This window comes from Coffea arabica, chromosome 10c, assembly GCF_036785885.1.
Source record: "Coffea arabica cultivar ET-39 chromosome 10c, Coffea Arabica ET-39 HiFi, whole genome shotgun sequence".
Lineage (NCBI taxonomy): Eukaryota > Viridiplantae > Streptophyta > Magnoliopsida > Gentianales > Rubiaceae > Coffea > Coffea arabica.
Window position 1 is genome coordinate 5,396,554 of NC_092329.1, and position 20,684 is coordinate 5,417,237.

A 20,684-nucleotide genomic window follows, 5' to 3' on the forward strand; every position below is an offset into this window, starting at 1 on the left:
AATGTTATTCAGGAAACATGTTCCACAACCTGAAACCAAAAGATGAATTGAACGGTAATGAACATTTATTGGAGAAAAAGCTGTCTAATTGAAATTTGAAAGTACAACTGGTTCACCGGTTCAGTATTTACTCGAAGAAAGCAAATATACAGTTGTTATAATTCATAATCGTTTAATGGTAACTGCACTATACTTGCAATCGTATATTTGCTTTGTTAGTGATTTCGTCAAAGATTTGTTCTCCTTAACCATGGAAAGGAAAAGAGGAAAAAAGTCACAGATAAAGATGCGAATTTGCTTTTATTATCAAATGGTCCGACTCATTTAAGCAAGCAATTTTTAACAAAATCAGCTAAACGTACAGAAAATCATAGAGAACGGCAAAGAAAACAGGAGAAAATCGGAGACCAGCTTTTCTGCCTTGATAACAAATTGGTGATCTTCAAGTGGAGCTCTAGCTTGGTGAAATGATGCGAGTCTTTTCAACTGGACGTCAAAATGCAGCTGGTTTGGTCATCATCTTTGTCATTCAAGCTTTTGTACTGTTTCCTACAAAATAGAGATTTCAATTTAATAACGTTTAAAGCTTTGTTATATGGAATCAATTCCTATTCATTTCTTTGTGTAACGTTTGGTATTCCATATTCTAAGGAAACTTTGCTGATGTTTGATTACGACAAATCAACTGCTCCTAACAGAACCAAAGAGCTAAAACATATTGAATTTGGAATTACATATAATAAGACTAAAAACTGAATTTCAATAGCTTAGTGTCTTTTAATTTTGTAGTATTTGTGTAGTATGCTACTGAGGTCTGGTTCCAAAAACTTTTTAACAAATATTGTCCATTTTTTGGACTCCATTAGTTGCTACATGTATAATTCAATTAGTCAATTCATGTTCTATCTAACTTAACGGTTAATCCATTTCCAATGTGGATGCCTGAAGGGCTAAGAGCAAAATTGGTAACAAAACTAATGTAGTCCTCTGTGAGCATTACTGGGAAGAGGATAAGGCAGAGTCTGGAAAAACGCATCAGCCAACATCTCCCCTAGCTGGACCTGAGCCTGAGCAGTGAGGTGTAAATTATCCGGCTGCAGCTCTAAACCCTTTGCATCTACACATCGCACGTTTGGAAGCTCAGTTCCCAACTGAGCCTGTCTCACAATCTCAACGTATGGTCCTTCACCGGATGCCAATGCAACCTGTGAAAATCAGTCGAACAAATTCAGTCCTGAATCAAGAAAACAGAATTTGATCGAAACATTGAACTCTCTGAAGCATCAAATAGAAGTTTAAAAGGCTGGAAAGAATGACCTGAAACACGGGGAGGATAGGGGATTGCAAACCAGAGCGAACATCCGTTAAAAACCTCTGCAAATTGCTCTTGTAACGTCTGGCGTCTTCGAAACTGACGGTGTCACTCTCGCCTTGATACCACAACAGAGCCCTGATTATTCCACCACTTTGAACGGCCGCTCTAGCCCTCCTGATAAGCTGGTTATACAGGTCGGTGCCGCGAGCCCATTGGCTTATATTCGTCCCTCCAACGGCACAAGGGACCAGGCCAATAGACCCCGAGCTGGGGTCCCCTTGTAAGACTGAATTAGCAAATGCCATACCTGGTCCAATCCCACAAGTTTTATTCACATCGATGTCTCTGTGCAAGGGCTCTGTTGCCTCCTCCCACGACAGGTTTGCACTAAGTCGTCGAATGAACGGATTGGATTTACATTCAGGAGGAATAATCCCATCCCAGATGCCATCAATCACTCCTCCTCTGCCAGCCATGTTGCTTTGTCCGGCTAAGATGAATACGTTCTTTGGTGAATCTGTAGCATAACCATCAGTCGCCTGGGCATTGCCACTCATAAAGCTTACATAGGCCGAAAGCAGAAAGAGAAATTCAATCGTCATTTCTGCAGAGCAATGCTGTATCAAATTAGTTAGGGAAAACTGCCTCCTTATACAAAGCTGTTGGTGTTAGAATAATCAATAACTTAATGCTGATCCAAATTCAAAATTGGAAACACATTTATTCAGGTCTTTCCTAAGCTGGCTGATGTAGCTTTTTGATATTCAGGATGATGCAGCAAAGCCCCACATTTATGACTATGTTGGCTCATCAAACGGGAAAATTAAGCTATTGTCATTTGGAAGGAGCGCGTTACAACAATTATAAGCGTGCATTTTTTTTTTTTCCCTCTTTTCCACATACCAAGAGAGAAAAAAGTTGTAATAATGTGTTCCTTGTGGTACGATTATATTATATCCAAATACCAAAAGCTAAGTCCTCTACGAACAATTATAGCGAAGATCCAACTTAATTAATATTTTGAATTGAATTTGTGGTGGGGTTGACTCGGTTATTTTAGTAATCCCAACACGCACGTGAATCATCCAGTTTTTTTTTTTTTTTTTTTTTTGAAAAAGGAATCATCCACGTTACAGTCCCCAACAAGTTAACAAAAGCAACAGCAACAAGATTTGAATGAAAACCCAAAAAAAAAAAAAGAAAAAAGAGAAAGTCGAAGACTATTTTGGATACAACCAAGTGCAAAAGAATGCCAATTGCAGATCAAAAGTCAAACACTAATCTTAGCCCATTCCCCTGCTATACAAAATACCTCTGGTTGTCAGGCTTCATGGCCCATGTTTCAGAGTCGTCAAACTTTAACTCCAAAATTCTGTTTAACCAGTTGATCCAGAAAGGATACGAGCCCAGTTCTATTTAACTTTCACACAGTACATTTATAGCTGGAGAGAGGGAGAGAGAGGATATGACCAATTCGCTATGGCCTTTTTTTTTTCTTTACTTTTTTCCCCTGTGTTTGTAAGTAGGGTGCATCTGAATTGAGCCGAGCTCGAGCATTTATGGTCTCAGAATGGTATATGAAGCTCAGAGCTCAATCAAGCCAACTCATAATATTTTTGATGGCAATGAGATAAAAAGGACATCATATTCATGACCCCAAAAAAAAAAAGTCTATGCACGAGTCCTCCAACTAGTTTTGCCTGGTTCTTGAACTTCTGAAAGAAACAAAAGCGGTTAATTAGTTCATGGAAAATTTGAGAAGGTGTAGGGTCCCAATGTTTCAAGAGAAACAAAATAGACAAGGAAGATGGAGTGAAGGAATTATTAAAACAGAAAAAGGAACCAAAAAATGACAAAAAAAAAAAAAAAAAGGGTAGCCGCCAGGTTTGACAGCAGTCGCAAGCGATGGAATATTGTGGCCCGAAAGTGGGAAAACATTTTGTCACAAGCCGCACGACTCCACAGGCCAAACGAATTCCATAAAGTGAAAGTCCAACCGAATATCAGGGCCGTAGTAGATTTCAGGGCCCGATTTGCGATTCTGATTAAACAGAGTTTGATTAAGCAGCTAATTGGACAGGAAAAAACCACGTCAACCTGCATCATGGCTGATTGATGGCTGCATTAATTGGAAATAAATTAGAAAGTCAACGTGTTCTTCTTCTTCAGTCTTGCCTCCCCCCAAACTCTCTAATAATAAAACCATTGCTTAATTAGGACTTAATCCCCGAAATCTGAATGCCATTAGGCCTCCACTCGTCATAATATATTTAGTCTATCAACATGTTTCTTTTCTATTGCTCATAATATTGCTTGTGCCATCATTTCCTTCTTAGTGTTTGGCAAGTTGCAAGATCCAGGTGGAAAGGAGCAGCCCTCCCAAGTCTCAACAATATTATTGACCTCTTTTTTTTTTTCTGTACAGCATATATTTGGTTCTTTTCTTTTTTGTTTGAATTTACGATTGTCAAAGACAACAGATTTTCTTGTCTTTCGCCCTGGCAAGATTTAGTTGAATACAAGAGACGACTCGTATCCAGGATATCTTTAATTAAAAAAACTTCAACCCGTAAATGATATTAGCCCTTTTAAAATTCTTTCCTGGGGCTCATCAGCCTGAAGTGGAAATCATCTGGATTAGACTTTTTTCTGGGTTGAAATTTGAAGCTTTGCACATTGTCACATCTGGATTGGAAGTTTCACAATCTCACGCTAAGCACACTAATTATTTCGAAAGAAGGAATTTTTTGCATGCACAAGCACAGCACAACGTTAAATTTTTTTTATTTTTTTGTCTTCGTAACTTAGGTTAGGTATCATTATTGTCGGCCCTCGAAAGCAAAAGCACGGTGATTTTGAAGAGAGCCAATTTTGACCCAGTCAAGCACGTCTACCTTCAAGAATTAATTCCGACACGTTTACTTACTTACCCTGGATGGATGGATGGATGGATGATTCATGGTCGTAGATATCCACAGGGTCAACCCATCATCCCAACACAAGTTACTGTTAGCATTTGGTTTCAATCAAATCCATTGACCCCTCATTTGACATGACCTGTCCAAATCCAATCAAAAAGATACAAAACAAAACTTAATTCTAGAAGGGTTCGCTAGCTATTCTAATTGAGTATCCCTCAAGGATTAATGAAGATGCGCAGCGTGGGTATAATGAAACGATAAAAATATACAGCTAGATTGCAAGTTAACTTTTTTGTTTGTTTGTTTTAGACTTTTAGACAAATCATTGGCTTAATTTACAATTTATTTGTCAAAATCCAACTTGAACTCTTGGTTAGTTGTAATCCACTTCTTGACCCCAAAGCGTATAAACTAAAGGAGATGCGTTAAAATACTGCGATTTTTTTAATGCAATGAAAGAGAGCGGAATGAGAAAAAGTGGAGACAGAGACCATCAAGTCGGATGAGTAGGCTCCTCCGGCAGCGGCGGAGTCTTCTTCATGTACGAGACCCTCTTCCTTGGCCCTTTTGTTTTGGTCTCTTAATTTAATAAGTAGTCAAATCCAAAAGGGTCCCTCTGGTCTTTTTCAATCAGCAGTACGGGAAATTTGGAAAAGTAATTGTAACACGAGAACCACGACTTTCACGATACTTATCCTCTCTATCTCTTCTGTCTTTCTTTTGGTTTGCTCAGCTGCTATTCATAATTGATAGTACTCTGCTATTGAAATACAACTCATCCAGAATGGGTGGTTAGTGGTTGCATTATTAGTTTGTAAAATCTTAGCTAGGATATCAGGACAAAACACAGTAGTGTATGCATATTAAGGTCCCACCTCGTACTTTTTTTTTTTTTTTTAAAATATCATTCCTTAATTATACCTTCTAAATGGTGAAGCAATTTGCATTTGCATTTAGATTAGTTCATTTTGGATTCCATTTTTCTGGATTATTTATAAAAAAAAAAAATACTGTACTGATTTGATATATATAAAGTAAAATACATTTATATTATCGCACCGCCGGCGCGGGCCAAAAAAAAACGTAGGAATATGTTTTTAAGAAATATCATTCAAATATGCAACAGGAAAAATATTTTGAGTCAAAGTTCTTTATTTTGAGCGCTGTTTACAAAATCTGTCTCCGAAGTCAAAGATTTTCTTAGTTTGGTGTCGGTTTTTTTTTTTTTGGTTTTTGGGGTGAATCACGAGAAGTGGTTGCAATTTGTGTACGAGAAACTGCTTGGAAAGAACTGCTGAAGTCCTAAAACAGCTGTTACTGTTTTTTTTTTTTTAGTCAAAGCTGTTATGGAAACAACTGGTGGCGTGATAATTTTTGTTAGTTGGTGTGAGAATGAACTTTCTTCTTTCCCGTCTATTTAATATTTTCGTTGCAAGTTTGACCGCTTAAACAGAATGAAAATTGGAAAATGAAAACGGTTTTCGTTTTGTCCACCGTTTTAGTTGCTTTGAATTGAAGAAACAAAATCCAACCTGTTTAGTTACATAGAAACTTCAGTCTAGAAGGAGAAGACAAGAAGCAAATGATCGAAGGCCTTCTCCCTCCGATGTACCAAAAAAAAAATAAATAAAGAAGGTCTTCTCAATATTGGTTTAATTTATATTATTGTTAACATTTTGGAAACTACCTCCACTTATTAATTACTCTTCTTAATAAAATTGGTTAAATGAAAGACTGAAGTCCACTTCTTAAAGCAAAGTTCTGCTGGGTAATTTATGGTCCCAATACCCCCTTCCTCATCCCTTTGAACTTTCTCAATCATTTTCCTTCTTTCTTCTAATCCAGATCACTATCAACTACGAGTATTTTCCACGTACTAAATCATGATCAAAAAGATCAAAGGAGACAACTTGTAAGTTTTTATTTTCCAGAAAAAGAAATAAAAAAAAAAAAAGATGATTGGGTTTCCTTCACAAAAATTTTTTTAAAAAAGGGGTATATTGAACGCTAGGTTTATTCGTGGGATGAGCTTTTATAACAATTTGATAAGGTGCATCCAATAAAGAGTCACAGAAATACGCTACGACTAGCATGTAGCAATCATAGGATGGTGCCACCTCACCTTCCATGATAAGCTTTGATAAAATTACGAATTCCCGCGTCATAGAAAGGAAAAGACATTACAAAAAAAAAAAAAAAAAAGGAAAAGAAATAATCGTCATAATTCAGACCTTAATACGGACGTAATTCTTATAAAGATGACAATTTTTTTTTAATCCAAATATAATCTTGGTAAGAGAAAAATAAATTGGATAATTCCTATTTTTCTGCCACTAATCATATCAAATTTTAAACTATTATATCATCAACAGCAACAACAGCAAATTGCATATTACTATAGTAGCTCTTCCAAAACAGCTACTAGTAATTTTTTTTATTCGAATCTATCCTTCGGTCGGTACTGCAAGTCAGAACATATATTGCTTTATTTGAAAAGAAATTTTTCACAAAAAAAAAAAAAATTCAGCATTTTTCGTGAATAAATTTATCAACGGAGCAGAGCCAACTTAGGTTCACAACTACCACTAATAGAGAGAGTCCAGTAAAGAACGGAAGTACAGAACAGACATAAAGCAGCAAAGATGATTTTTTTTTGTATGGAGACTCGTGAAAGAAGTGGATTATAGCTGGCAAAAACTAATGACCTGGGACTTGGGGGACCGCGGAGATGTGTGAAAATTTCAAAAGTTGCAGTTAGGCCCGTTAAAGTTTTGCACACATCACTCAGAAACGGACAATGGACGCTGCAGATCCCACTTAACAAACTTCCGACGTGGCAAGACAGATATCTTATGATTAAGCTGTAACATGTCGGGCGTTTAGTCATCAGCCCTTAATACACGTGTTTCCTCTCGGGTCCCACCATCACAACTGTCCGTTGGAGCGGAAATTCGGCGCCATATAGTATTGGAGTGGTACTTTCCAAGCCATGCTGTTAACTGTTGTACTGTACCCAATAATTCAAGAGAGAGACAGGCAGAATTATCTCGTGTGTGTGTGTGTGTGAAATCCTGATGAATAATTACTCCAGTTGGTTACTGATTCTCAAGCATGCACGTTTTTTTTTTTTTTTTTTTTGTAAACTCTCTCTCTCTCTCTCTCTTTTTTTGTTTTGTTAGTATTTATCGCTTTATTTCTTTTTCTCGCTTTTCTCTTTCACCAACGCAATGCATGGCTGGAGGGCTTTAAGGCTCAGGAGGGTGCTTCTGTGAAGAACAGGAACTACGGCAGTTGAATGTAGTTTGCAAAAACATTTCAATATTATTGACAGTTGCAAATCTTGAATGTAGTTTTGCTGCACTGAATTAAAAGCAGCTTTGGAAAACAAACGATGCCCAGAAAAAAGAAAAAAAGGAATCCCTGAACGTTGAGGTAGCATTGGATTTGAATGTAGAACCAACGGAATGTAATCTGGCTTTAAAACATCACAGTGACTGACCCGGAACCATGATGCTGTCTTCACGTAAAGATGTCTATTAAATCCATTTTTCCAACTGTGATCCTGTGAATGTGATCAGCAGGAACTACATGTATCAATTTTCCAAGGAAGAGAAATCCAAAAACAAAAAACAAAAAACAAAAATTCAGTGGCATCAATGCTCCCAAAAAATGAAAGCACTGGCTGGGTCTTTGATTCTTGAAGGTGAATTGAATTTGTCACCTGTGGCTATGAGGTTTGTTTATCCGTTACAAATGATGGTACTTGGTAGTGCTGCATCTTAACAGTGATCTTGTGGTCCTCATCTGTACGATGCGGCCAGCTGCATTGATCAAAAAGCTTTAATGAAAACAGAATTGATAGTTGCTGGGATTTCTCTTTTTACTGGTATGAGATTCAATTCAATGGATGTGCTTCGAAACAATCGAATGATCCAGGCTAACATTTTCGGGCTTTTGAGATCGTACAAGATCTTTTGATATTATATTGCTCCTATATATATATTAGCTTTCGAAGTTTGACAATCTTTTAATTATCAGCCACAGTCCCTAATCTTCTTAGTCTACAAGTTGAATCCAGAAGAGAATACGTTGGTTTTTGTCACTTCCCTTGAAAAAAAAGAAGCGGAGGAGACGAGGGGAAGCATCCTCTTCCCCTCGGGCTTTTCCCCACCACGTGGATCATTCATCCAAATGGTGTATTAACTATTCACCAAAAGCCCGGACGAATGATTCCCACAAATTACAATGCCATCTTTATTCGGAATATGTTGATTAATTAATGCTGGTACCACAGATGTTCTTTACTTGTACTTACTTGCCTAAAAAGCAAGAATGGCAAAGCTAAAAAGCTACTGCAATAAAGCCTGACATCTCCTCCATTATCCCATTCAAGTGAAGCGAATCAAGACGGTTTTCCATTTTTCTCTATTTCTTTTTCCCCCCCCGGTCACTCCAATATGGCTATTTAAAACAATTAAAGCAGTGTATTAGCGTCAAAAGTTTTAGTTAATGTTGTCTAAAGTTGCACACCTAACCTCCTGGTCGGAAGATATTTTCGGCTGCTTTTCCTTTTTCCTTTGAAAATTGGAAGGCTTTGAGTATCTGACTTCCAAGGTCACGAAACCGGTGTAATTTAACTGCGCCACGCATTTTCTTTATACTCCTTCCGTCCCACTATAATAGTCCTAATTATTTTTTCATACAGTTTAAAAAAAAATAGTTAATTTTATTGGAACAATCAATTTAGGTAACTATTTTCCTAAAATGCCCTCACATTAATTAGAGTACAACTTTATGGGAACTTGAATTGATAGTAAAAAAAAAAATCAACTCTCATTAAATGGGGTAGGTTTATAGTAACAACAACTTACATTCTTCAATTGGAAAGTGGACTACAATTTGGGACAGACGAAAAAGGAAAACAGGACTATCAAAGTGGGACGGAGGGAGTATTTATATAAGATTAACTTTTTATATACTGATAGTATAGTATAGTATTTTTTTATATTAATAATTTTAGATATATACTAAATACGCATAACTTGAATTTCAAATTTAAATTTATGTTATATAACATGATCTAATTTTTTTTTGTAAAAAATTATATACTGATAGTGTATAAAAAATTATCTTTATATATATATATATATATATATATATTTTAAAAATGTATTAACACTTCCAGTTTTCTTGCTAGATAAGTTTAGGCACATTGGTGTATCGATTATTAATACTCTAAACCTCAGAAGACGCAAAGTACAACCATTTATGTTGTCTCCTTAATGACAACTATAACAATAGCTGCTCAATTACTACTGCACAAATCTAAAGTTTTTATTAGAACCTTTACTTTCTTTCTCCACATAAATTGTAAAAATACGGGCCACGAGTTACTACGAAATTTAATCCATATGGATTTGTTCACAACTTTTTTTTTTCACTCTATCATTACTAGTAGTATGTGACAGGTAGTTTACTTGGACTCATTTTTATACATTCCATCCCTGTTGCCATGTAGCAATAGAGTAAGACATTAGTGATCTGCAGCTAGCGAATTATAATACGAACCACTCAAAAAAAAAATAAAAAAAGGAGAGGCTAACTCTGAAACTCTGGTTTAGGACTGAAGTAAAAATTGGAGCATAGCCCGAAGGTGCAAAATTAAGAAAAAAAAAGAAAGGGAGCCGGGGTGGGGGGAGGAGGGGTGAGGTGAATTTTGGAGTCACGTGATGGGTTCGGTAATTGGCATGGGCTATCGGGTGTGAACGTGCGGGTACGGCCCAAGGACAGAATTAGGTGAGGGACGGACGATGGTGGCACGTGACACCGGCATGCGTGGCAAAAGACAGAAAAATTTTTCAGTGGTACGTTTCTCCAGACAGCTGTCACCCCAGCGTAACCAGCAAGAAACGGACTGCATCATTTGTCTTCTCTGTTAGCATTTTATTTTTACGAATTGGATCGGATCGGATCGGATTCTTTTTGCGGTAACTGCGATTTCCTCAATCCTCAGGGAGATAAATTAGAAACGGTTTATTGTCTCCGGAATATTCCAGAAACTCTGAGCTAACTAAAAAACACGTGGTGTTCGAAATGCGAAAAGACCACGGGAAATTACGAAACCAACCCCCTTTTTTTCACGCATCAGAAACAGAAACCAAACTCGATTGGATTGCCATTTATCAAAAAAGAATTGTTACGTTTTCTATAAATATATTTTTTAATTATTTTTTTATTTTTCATATATCGGATCATTATAATAAATTTTTTATAAAATATCCAAAAAAAAAGCAATCCAAAAAAGGCCAAAATTTTGCTATAGCAAAAAAAAAAAAACAATGAGTTAGGAGTATATGAGTATCGTGAATAGGTTTTCAGAATTTAAAAACAATGAAATTGACATGAATATTGTCACCATAATATTAGTTCATGAGTGACGCCTTGAAGGAATGACTTGTGAGCGATAGGAATTAATTTGACGTCCCAACTGCATTCATCAATTTAATTTTGATCTACTTTGTGCAAAAGCCTTGTCCAATCAAGATTGACGTGCTTATTGAAGGTCAATTATCGATGAAAGACGCAAACAATTAAGTTCCTCCATTAAAGAATAGCCGTCGAATTAAGATACGCGACAATTTTTCAAATGAGATTCCGATCTGCTAAACTTTTTCTTGGGAAACTAGTCTATTTTGTATCGTGTCCAAGAAAAAAAAAGGTATAATACATGATGAGCCATGGAAATACAAATAAGATTAATAACTCTTACAGTTAATTGATCCTTGACAATATTCCTATTCATACCAAGTGTCTTTTACCATAATAGCTAAAACAACACAACAGTTTACTAAAGCAGGGAAATTATACATCAACTTAAAAAGCATAAACAGATAGTGTGTCTGAATATTAGATTATTTGAGATATTTTTTTTAAAAAAAGAATAACGTAACACTTTTTATATGTGATGCATGTGAGATAAAAAAAAGTCGATTGAAAAATATACTGATAATACGTGTAAGTAAAATTTTACAAATAAGCTACAATCCAAAGCATGATAAATGACACTAACGAACTTTTTCTTTTCCTTTTTTATGGGTTTTTTTTTAGCTCGCAATGATTAAGCATAACACAATACTGCAGTTTCTCAATTCTATTCTGGTTCATTTCCTTTCATCACCAATTAATGAGAAGAGGAGCTCCCTTGCAATAGCTTAATGAATCAATGCAATATGGGAACCGAATCAAGCAATCCCCGGAAAGTTAAGAAGATAGACATTAATTATTCCGAGTTTCTTCAATTATTTTAGTTTTATCTTCAGGTCATTATTAATGTTTTAAAGAGAGAGATAATTCAACCTATGTGATTCTTTATTATTGTTCGTAGAATTAAATTTCATGCCAATAACGACTTGTGCTTTTTATCGGTGGCGTAACAGACACAACCATAATCAAATACCCAGAACAATGCCCACATTGATGGGAAAGAGAAACATCAATATCATGCCCCATGCACAGCGCGTCATCGCGGAAGGAAAAAACGTTAAAGTCGGTTTTGGCGGTTCAAAAAATTGAGAAGGGGCCACGTGTGACTGGCACGTGGAGGTGGGTACCCGCAAAGTGATAGGCAGTTAAGCATGGGGAGTGGTCAGTTTCTAGTTTTACAGCCTGGCCTCGTCCCCCCATTTCTGCGTCCGTTTTTGTCCTTTAGCGCCACCTCATCACCACCCGCCCCCTAGGACCCCACTCCAATTTAAACCAACTCCCCAACTAAAAATCCAGAATTAAATAATTTTAAAAAAACACTTTAATAATCCCAAAAAAAAAAAGAAAGAAGAAAAGAAAAAGAGAAAAAAAAATAAAATCCCTCTATGCTCTCCAGCCTGGCTCAGTCAAAGTCCATCCAACCTCCTCAACCGTACGTACACTCAATTCAAATCAACTCCCCTCCCCACTTAAAAAATCACACACACTCACACACTCCATTATATAATTAACTTCCAAAACGGTCGGTGATTTGAAATTAAATTCCCATAATCCAAAAAAACCCGAGATTTTAGTGAGTGTGATTCATATAGGTGTCCACTCCGCTCTCTCGCCCACCGACGCGTGTCCCTCGCCAGCTGTATCCTACGCCTTAACTGCCTTTTACCGGTTATCCCAACCGGCTCCAACCAGTCATCCCTATCCTAACTCTCTCATATTTATACCCCCCAATTTGCCCTCTTCACTCTGCTTTTTTATATTAGCAGTAAGGCGAGGCTCCGCCTCCCCCATCTAATTGTACAGTGGCACTCACCCGTAAATTTCTCTAGGCTCTTAGGTGGTTAATAATTAGGTTAACAAAGCAAACAGCCATGGGGACGATCGCGCACAGAAAAGAATCGGATCGGATCAAGGGTCCGTGGAGCCCCGAAGAAGATGAGCTGTTACAGAGGCTTGTTGAGAAGCATGGCCCCAGGAATTGGTCCTTGATTAGCAAGTCGATTCCGGGTCGATCCGGGAAATCCTGCAGGCTCCGCTGGTGTAACCAACTTTCGCCGCAGGTGGAGCATCGGGCTTTTACGGCCGACGAGGACGAGAAGATCATTCGGGCTCATGCCAAGTTTGGGAACAAATGGGCCACCATAGCCCGTTTGCTCTCAGGTCGAACCGATAACGCCATCAAGAACCACTGGAATTCCACCCTCAAGAGAAGGTGCTCTTCCATGTCCGACGATTTCAACTTCGAAGTCCCTCAGCAGCCTCTCAAGAGATCCGCCAGCGTCGGTCCCGGTACGAATGTTTCCGCCATATATGTCAACCCGAGCAGCCCTTCTGGATCCGACTTGAGTGACTCGAGCCTTTCGGGTTTCGGATCCGGTCATGTTTTCCGACCCCTTGCTCTCACCGGCGGGATCTCCCCTCCGGTTCAACAGATCGAGACGCTTTCGTCGGCAGCACCAGACCCGCCAACATCCCTAACCCTATCCCTACCCGGCTCCAGCTCCGCAAAAAGTCCGACCCAGAACTCCAAGTCGGTTGATGATCCAACCCCTTCACTCGGGGCGGCGGGTCAAACCGTACAGCAGCCAACTCAGGTCATGGTAAGACCTCCTCCCCCGCCACCTCCTCCGTCCCCGCCGCCACCGTTGGCACCAGCGCCACCGACCCCAATGGCGCCGCCGCAAGCAGCACCAGTGGCACCACCGCAGTCGCAGGGAGGATTCGTGTACCCGGTTCCCGCCCCAGCCCCCATGCCGGGTCAAGTAGCAGAGAGGCAGTTCTTTAGCCCAGAATTCTTGGGGGTATTGCAGGAAATGATAAGGAAAGAAGTGAGGAGTTACATGTCAGGGATAGAGCAGAATGGGATGTGTATGCAGACTGAAGCAATCAGGAATGCTGTGGTCAAGCGTATTGGAATTAGCAAAATTGATTAAATAATTTATGCAAAGAAATTAAATCCGGACCAAATTAATGAATGCTGATTGAGTGGTGGGGGACTGCGAATTGGCCACGAAAAATCTCTTTCATGTCCATGTCCGCGGACATGAATTTTGGTATCAATTGATTGGTGGGGTGAAGGGAGAAGTGGGCAATAGAAGGGAAGTAGTAATTTTGTTTTTCTTGTTGGGCTCTTAAATTTGGGGGGGCGATTAGCATTTCCGTTTGGGTTCTTCTATACAAAAATAATCTTTAGATGGGTTATTGTACAGACTAAGAGAGGATGAGGGGAGCGAGTTAAATATTTCCTGGTGAACAGAAGTTGCTGGAAGAAAGCAATCCCAAAAAAAAAATAAAAATGAAGAAAACAATAATCAGTTCCGAGTATCTATTTTTTCTTAGGTGCCTATTTCACTGCTTAGATTAATATGACTTTGCCTTTGGATAAATTACAATTTGGTTGAAGACGGACGAATGCAGTTTCCTTGTTCTCGGGTCTTTAACTCTTGTTTTCCAACCTAAATTTGAATTTTGGATGGTAACTGGCGAGAGATTCTGAGAGATGGTAAACAAGTCGGTTACAACTTCCTAAAGCCGTTGAAGGAGTAAATAAATGATGGCTTGTGGCAGGTGATTAAGTTGAATCGCGAGCGCAGTCAGTTGAATCTCTCTCTTGGATTTCTGCGAAAGGAAAAGTGATATTGGCACTATAACGTTAAATGTGGACAATAATATTCTAGTAATTTGGCCGTTGGATATGTAGAGTGCACAAGTAAAAGCCTATCGCCAACCGGACTTCACATGATCGAGTCGAAATTCTCTCTGATTGCTAGGACTATGTATACGAATCGTTACCGTGTAATTTTTCACTTAAATCTTCATCCTAAATTGGCTCTTATTATGTATGACACACAAAATCCAAGTTAGTTTTAAGTTGTAATCAAGTTTCGTTTTGTACATTGACTAAATTATCAGGAAAATCATGGAGATGAAGCGCATGCTAATTTTTTGGACTTAAACTTGACAATGGTGATTAGAAGAGTAGACAAGCATTAAATATTTTTTTTGGGGGGTACGCATGTTGGGCCAAACCCAATTCTGAAAGCACGACACCCGTTTCTGGGGCCTGTCATGCTGGCTTGGTTTTATCTATATAACCTATCTCTAAACCGGATTGAGTTGAACAAAAGCAGGCATTATTTTATCTGCATCGTCTAGTTATACAAGAAAAAAAAGAGGAAATGGAGGGCTACATTATGGGACCAGGAGTGGTGCATGACGATGACAAATTGCATGGGAGGAGTTGTTATGTTGACTGTGATCCTCTTTCGTCTTGATTAATATGTGTGTATATATATACATATTAATCAAGACGATATATAGGGATAATTGCAAAAAACCTCCTCTGAGATTTTCGACAGTTGCACTCACCTCCTCTAAGGTTTGAAAAATAACACCAACTTGCCTTAGTATGAATTTGGGGCTTATAGTTGACATAAGATAGGATGAATTTACTTCTATACCCTAAGAGTTTAAGGTTATTAGTAAACGAATTTGAGTAAAAAAACTTAGGGCAATAAACAAGTCTAAAATAATTAATTAAATAAGATTAATGATTATTTTTCGCTTCATTAGGCACTGTAAGTGCACTTACAAAATGACGCTAATTGATGCTCCAATATGGTGTCATTTTGTGATTGACAACACTTGAAATAACAATAAAAAATCATATATTTTCTACATAGAAGAGAAGCATAAACAAGAAAAATGTAGGATAAATAAACCTCCAAACAAAGTTTCATAAAAGAATAAATTTTAGTGGTTTTGGTTGAACTTATTTCATCTTATGCATTCGTAAAACAAAAGGAGAAAAAAAGCAGAAATCAAGGCAAAATCTAAAGATTTTTCTATTAAAAATATGTGGCAATCAGAAGATGATAGATAAGCAATCCTTATCATCTGAACTTAATACACAAAATTGTGGTGTTAGTTATAGTATGATGAAATTGTTGTGTCGATCATAAGAGAGTATAACTGTGTACAAAATATGGTAAATAGTGTTAGATCGATATACTATAAAGTATGACAATAAGAAACTCTTTTGTATTGATCAAAGGTAAATTTTTTTACTTGATCAATAGTCTTTTTATATATTTTAGAATCTTAGATTTTTGAACATATATTTGTTGCTTCTTGTAGATTTTATTGCTGCGCTTATTCTCTTTGCACATATATCCTCTAAGTTTCACTAATGTTTCTATCTCTTAATGTTTTTCATTCTTTTACTAATACAACCTCACAAGAAACAAAAAGGATACAAATGAAACAAAATTATTATCTCACATCCCAAAAGACTTTTTTAATGGCACTTTCTCTAACATGGGTTGAAGTTGCTATCAAAATTTTAAATTCAAGGGAGGTTAGTGTTATTTTTCAAATATTAGGGGAGGTGAGTGCAACTGTTAGAAATCTCAGGAGAGATTTCTGCAATTATCCCATATGTATGCGGGATAATTTTACCTAATATATATGTATTACCTATTTATTCCATATATATATATGCAGTAGATTGTTCTAATGCTACCAAGTTGAGTTGACAACATTACTGTACATTTTACCTAAATAAATCAATTGGGCATTTTTACAACTTAGTATGCATTTCATTTCAGGAGGGCTTAAATGTTTTGTCTTATTTTCACATTGGAGGAACTCTTGAACCTACGTTATTGTATGTTACTTGCTATACCCTTCTGAACGATAACGATTGAACAGTTTGGCCGTACTATCTAACCATTTTGCTAAGGCATCATACTTCATAAATACGTTCACTTATGATCATGCATACCTAGTTGACTTGGATTACTAGCGTTAGGATGCATTTGATAAAATTGAAATATGAAATTTGAATCCATTAAATTATTGGATTGTTAAAAATTAAATCTAATATATTTGGATGTATATCACATTCAATGATAAGTGAATAGCTTATCACTTATTTTTTGGAACAAGTTTTATTTAGAAAATTCAGTACCACTTAATTTATTCAAATGTTCAATTTTTTATTATCAAATTCATTTGAACATGTTAAGATCTGAATCCATTAAATTTTAAGTGTTCAATTAAATTATCAGACAAGGCCTTGGTTTCATAACCATATGGCAATGATTGCTTTAATTGATATAAAGAGGGTTGTATTCCTCGCAAATGCTTGGGTTTAGATCTGAACTGCACGAGTATTTATCTTCTGGCGTTATTTGACTAGTGGAGATTGTCTCAATTTGCATTGAAGAGAATGTCTCTCGCCATTTCTTGCCTTTGACTTCGCCCCATGGGTGGCAGTCACTTCACTTGATTGATATTGTTGATTTTATGCTTCAAAAATATTAATTCATGCTTGGTTGAAAAGAGTACAATTTGATACCAAGAAAAATATTTTTTGGTCTAATTTGAAGCGAATATTATAAGATAGAATGAGCAATCTAACAGTCCACTTGCGCAACTAGGTAGAAGAAGAATGGAAAGCAAGGAAGGGAAAAAGGGGAAAAAAAAAGCTCATTTGCTTTTAGGACTAACACTACATTGCATTTTCGAACTTCTACAAGCAGAGAAAGAAGTCCGGTACTTGTAGAGGTGGCAAAAAGTCTCAAGACCCAGTTGGCTCCCATGCTCAAATTTATTTTGGACAGAATGGGTATGTAAATGGACATAATTGAAAATATATCTAATAATATCCATTTAAAATTGGGATCTAATTGGGACTTAGTTTGAACTTCCATGGGTCTTTCTTTTCTCCCAAAACCTAAAAATATTGATTTTTCTAAAAGCCAAAACCACCCACCAATTTTGAGACATTTGATTAGCAAAATTTGTTATGTCCAAATTGAACTTCAAAAAGTAGGTTCACTTTCAAATTTTATGAAATTTAGTGCTCGAAAACTGAATTTTTTTTTTTTAAAAAAGGATCAATTGACATAGGTTTTACTAGATGATTTTTCCACAATGCAAAGAATTAGCACTGATCAATTTCATCATGACATGAATTGTACAAATATGTATAAGATCGTCTATTGGAGTAAACATGGGCAACATTTAGTCGTATGAAGTAGAAATTTGGGCAAGTACAAAACTGAATCATCAAATATTTTAGGAGAATGCATGACTTTGATGGGGGAAATTTTACAAAATAAACAAAGTAAACCCTTGTTTGATAACTCAATTCAGCATTTAAATTTAATGGTTCAGATCTTAATATGTTCAGACGCGTTTGATAACAAAAAATAGAACATCTGAATTAATTAAGTGGCACTGAATTTTCTAGATAAAACTAACTCTAAAAATAAGTGATAAGTTATTCACTTATCATTTATTGTGATATACACTCAAATGTAGCATATTTAGTACTTAATAATTCAATAACTTAATGAATTTAGATGTTAGATTTCATATTTCAGTTTTAAACTTCAATTTCATTAGATGTACCCTAACTAAATGATATTAAAAAAAAGGTAACATTGAGACATTTGATTAGGGAAAATGGAGTTAAAAAAATAAAATGAGATTATTGGGTATTTGGGTGAGACCATTTTAATCCCCTCATATTGTCCCATGACTAATATGGGACTGTTTGGGTATAACCCATATTTTGGAGTCCCAATTAAATGTTGCCCAAATCCCATCCATCCTGCTCATTTGCTATCTCTAACTACTTCAAACAAAAATCATAAAAGCTTAATTAAGCACACAACAGAACCAAGTTGGAGAGAAACATAAACATAGCCTTTGCACTTAGTATAAATGAAGATTATCCAAGAAACTAAAAAAAGGAAGATGGAAAAACATGAGTACAAACATAAAAATAAAGCAAAAATAGGAACAAATGTCCATTACATGTTAGAAAATAATCAAAGGAAAAGCCTAATATCTTATAATCAATAGAGATGACAAAATAATAAGGGAAAACCCGGTGTTCCTAATTTTCAGCAAGAAAAGTGTAAAAAATAGAAGGGAAAAGGAAAAAAAAAACTAAGGAAGAAATGGTCAGTACAGCGGCGAACCAATGCCACTCTCGTTTGTTTGTTAAGCTAGAACACCAATCAAGCTTATTAAAGACGTCAAATCCATCATTAATCTCAAGGTTAATCTATGGCAATAAAACAAAAAGGTACAATTGGGAAGAAGGAAAGCAATTATGGGCAGAAAAATGAAAGATAGTTTTCTAAATTAGCAGTGAGTTAGTTTTCTAAATTGGCAGTGAGTTCCAATCAAGTCATTTCATAATTAGCAGAGAACGGTAATTAGGGTTTAATTAAAATTTATCTATGGGTGATAATGTGGTAATCTAATATTAGTCTATTAAGCCAAATCTACCGGTCATAGCTTAGACAGCACATCCACCATACCAGATAATCAAACAGTAAGTTAAGATTAATCAATTGGGCCTAAATAAAGTACTTGAGGCCCACATTGACCAATCAATAATGTCTTAATATGATCAATAAAATTAATTCATTTGGGCTGGAGTCTTTTAAGCTCATCTAGCCCTAGGCCGACAAAACCTATCAAGGACATCAACAAACGTGACAATAGAAAAAGGCAAGACACTAATTCTTCGGGTCTGTTTGGTTATTAGATGACACAGGATTAGATTATCTCGTATCATTCTATGTTTAGTTGTATTTTACATATGAAATGACAAATTTTAACTAACTGAATTAATTTCCTACACATGGGATAAAATAATCCCATGTGAGATGTAGTATTAGTTATTACGCGATGACTAAGAGATAGAATGATGAAATTTTAAATTAATTTAACCTTACAAATAATATAAATTTGTACTCTCATAATTATATAATCTTACCCTCACACAATAATATAACATGAATGGACTAATTTGCTTCTACTAATTACTTTAAAATTTTTTGACTAATTTACCTCTACTACTAACAAAACAATATTTGGACTAATTTGCTCTTATGGATGATACAAATTCATTCTGAATATTATATAACCATTTTCTCACATAATAATATGATAATAAATTGACTAATTTGCCCCTATTAATTATATTAAAATTTTTTAACTATTTTGCCCATGTTTATTATTTTAAATTTTTAACAAATTTATCTCCATTAATTAATTTAAAATTTTTGACTAATTTGCCCCTACTTGTATCATAATAAAAGGATTATATTGCCCTTGAACTAAATTGCCTTTACTCACCTTATTTTCTCAACCAAATTCTATAAAATACATAATGTTATTAATTGAATTTTGCAAATGAGGATTTTAATAAGGTCAAATTTAGCCAAAAAAAATCTTCTATATTGGCTTGAACTTGGGTCATTTAAAACTCTTCAATGGGTTGGATTTTATTTAATTAAACCTTAACTTAGCCAAAATTTGACCCAATATTTAATTAAATTTCAAATTTAGATTAAAAAACTGTGTTAAAACCTATTTTTAAGTGCCTGAACGAGTTGAATTTGAGTGAATGCCAATTTTTATATATCAAAATCTTTGATTTACTTTATAATTCTAAAGTTTCAAATTACTTTATTTTAATAAAAGTTATAAATTGTTAAATTATTTTATTTAGATGATTCTACAAATTAAAGGGCATTTTGATCATTAACATAGTAATCCTATTTATCAAATCTCTAACCAAACATGAGATAGAATTATTTTTCAATGGCAAAAAACTTGTGTAAATCTGGTCTACGAGTGAGCCCGTAGACCCTGTAGACCGAGTGGTCTAAAACTCACTACATTGAGTTTGGTGATCTTTAACTCCAAAAAAAGAAAAGGAAAGAAAAACCAAAAAAAGCCACAAATGAAAAACACCGAAGGTGGTGGAAAAGTGATAGAAAATGAAATGAAATTGCTCAATTGAACCCCGCATATTTTTGGGTTTAGTAATTTGGGTCTTATTTTTGGGAATATCAATTTAGGCGAGACTTGTAACTAGAGGTATCAAAATGAGTGATTTGGGTTGAGTAAAATGGGTAATGAGTATAAATGAATCAACC

At 35.9% G+C, this 20,684-nt stretch overlaps 2 protein-coding genes across 3 annotated transcripts; one reads left to right on the forward strand and one right to left on the reverse strand.

Moving 5' to 3' along the window:
* Positions 1 to 274: 274 nt before the first annotated feature.
* On the reverse strand, positions 275 to 2,826 carry LOC113715178 (probable carbohydrate esterase At4g34215). Of its 2 annotated transcripts, XM_027239418.2 has the most exons (4): positions 2,628 to 2,826; positions 1,318 to 1,919; positions 1,001 to 1,205; positions 275 to 549 (listed from the first exon to the last, which is right to left on the reverse strand). In XM_027239418.2, the coding sequence occupies exons 2-4, from the start codon at positions 1,915 to 1,917 to the stop codon at positions 530 to 532; spliced, it is 825 nt and encodes a 274-aa protein (XP_027095219.1). In that variant the 5' UTR covers positions 1,918 to 1,919; positions 2,628 to 2,826; the 3' UTR covers positions 275 to 529. The 2 variants fall into 2 exon arrangements, with proteins under 2 accessions (XP_027095219.1, XP_027095220.1); XM_027239419.2 differs by lacking the exon at positions 2,628 to 2,826 and having other exon boundaries at positions 1,318 to 2,098.
* A 9,634-nt stretch (positions 2,827 to 12,460) lies between these two features.
* On the forward strand, positions 12,461 to 14,043 carry LOC113714611 (transcription factor MYB44-like). The gene has a single exon (XM_027238543.2). The coding sequence runs from the start codon at positions 12,591 to 12,593 to the stop codon at positions 13,650 to 13,652; it is 1,062 nt and encodes a 353-aa protein (XP_027094344.1). The 5' UTR covers positions 12,461 to 12,590; the 3' UTR covers positions 13,653 to 14,043.
* The last annotated feature ends 6,641 nt before the right edge of the window (positions 14,044 to 20,684 follow it).

Coding starts and splice junctions, on each gene's coding strand:
- LOC113715178 (XM_027239418.2), bottom strand. CDS start 1,917: ATGACGATTGAATTTCTCTTTCTGCTTTCGGCCTATGTAAGCTTTATG. Junction 1,206..1,317: donor CTATCCTCCCCGTGTTTCAG/GTCATTCTTTCC, acceptor TGATTTTCACAG/GTTGCATTGGCATCCGGTGA. Junction 550..1,000: donor TCTGCCTTATCCTCTTCCCA/GTAATGCTCACA, acceptor TCTATTTTGTAG/GAAACAGTACAAAAGCTTGA.
- LOC113714611 (XM_027238543.2), top strand. CDS start 12,591: ATGGGGACGATCGCGCACAGAAAAGAATCGGATCGGATCAAGGGTCCG.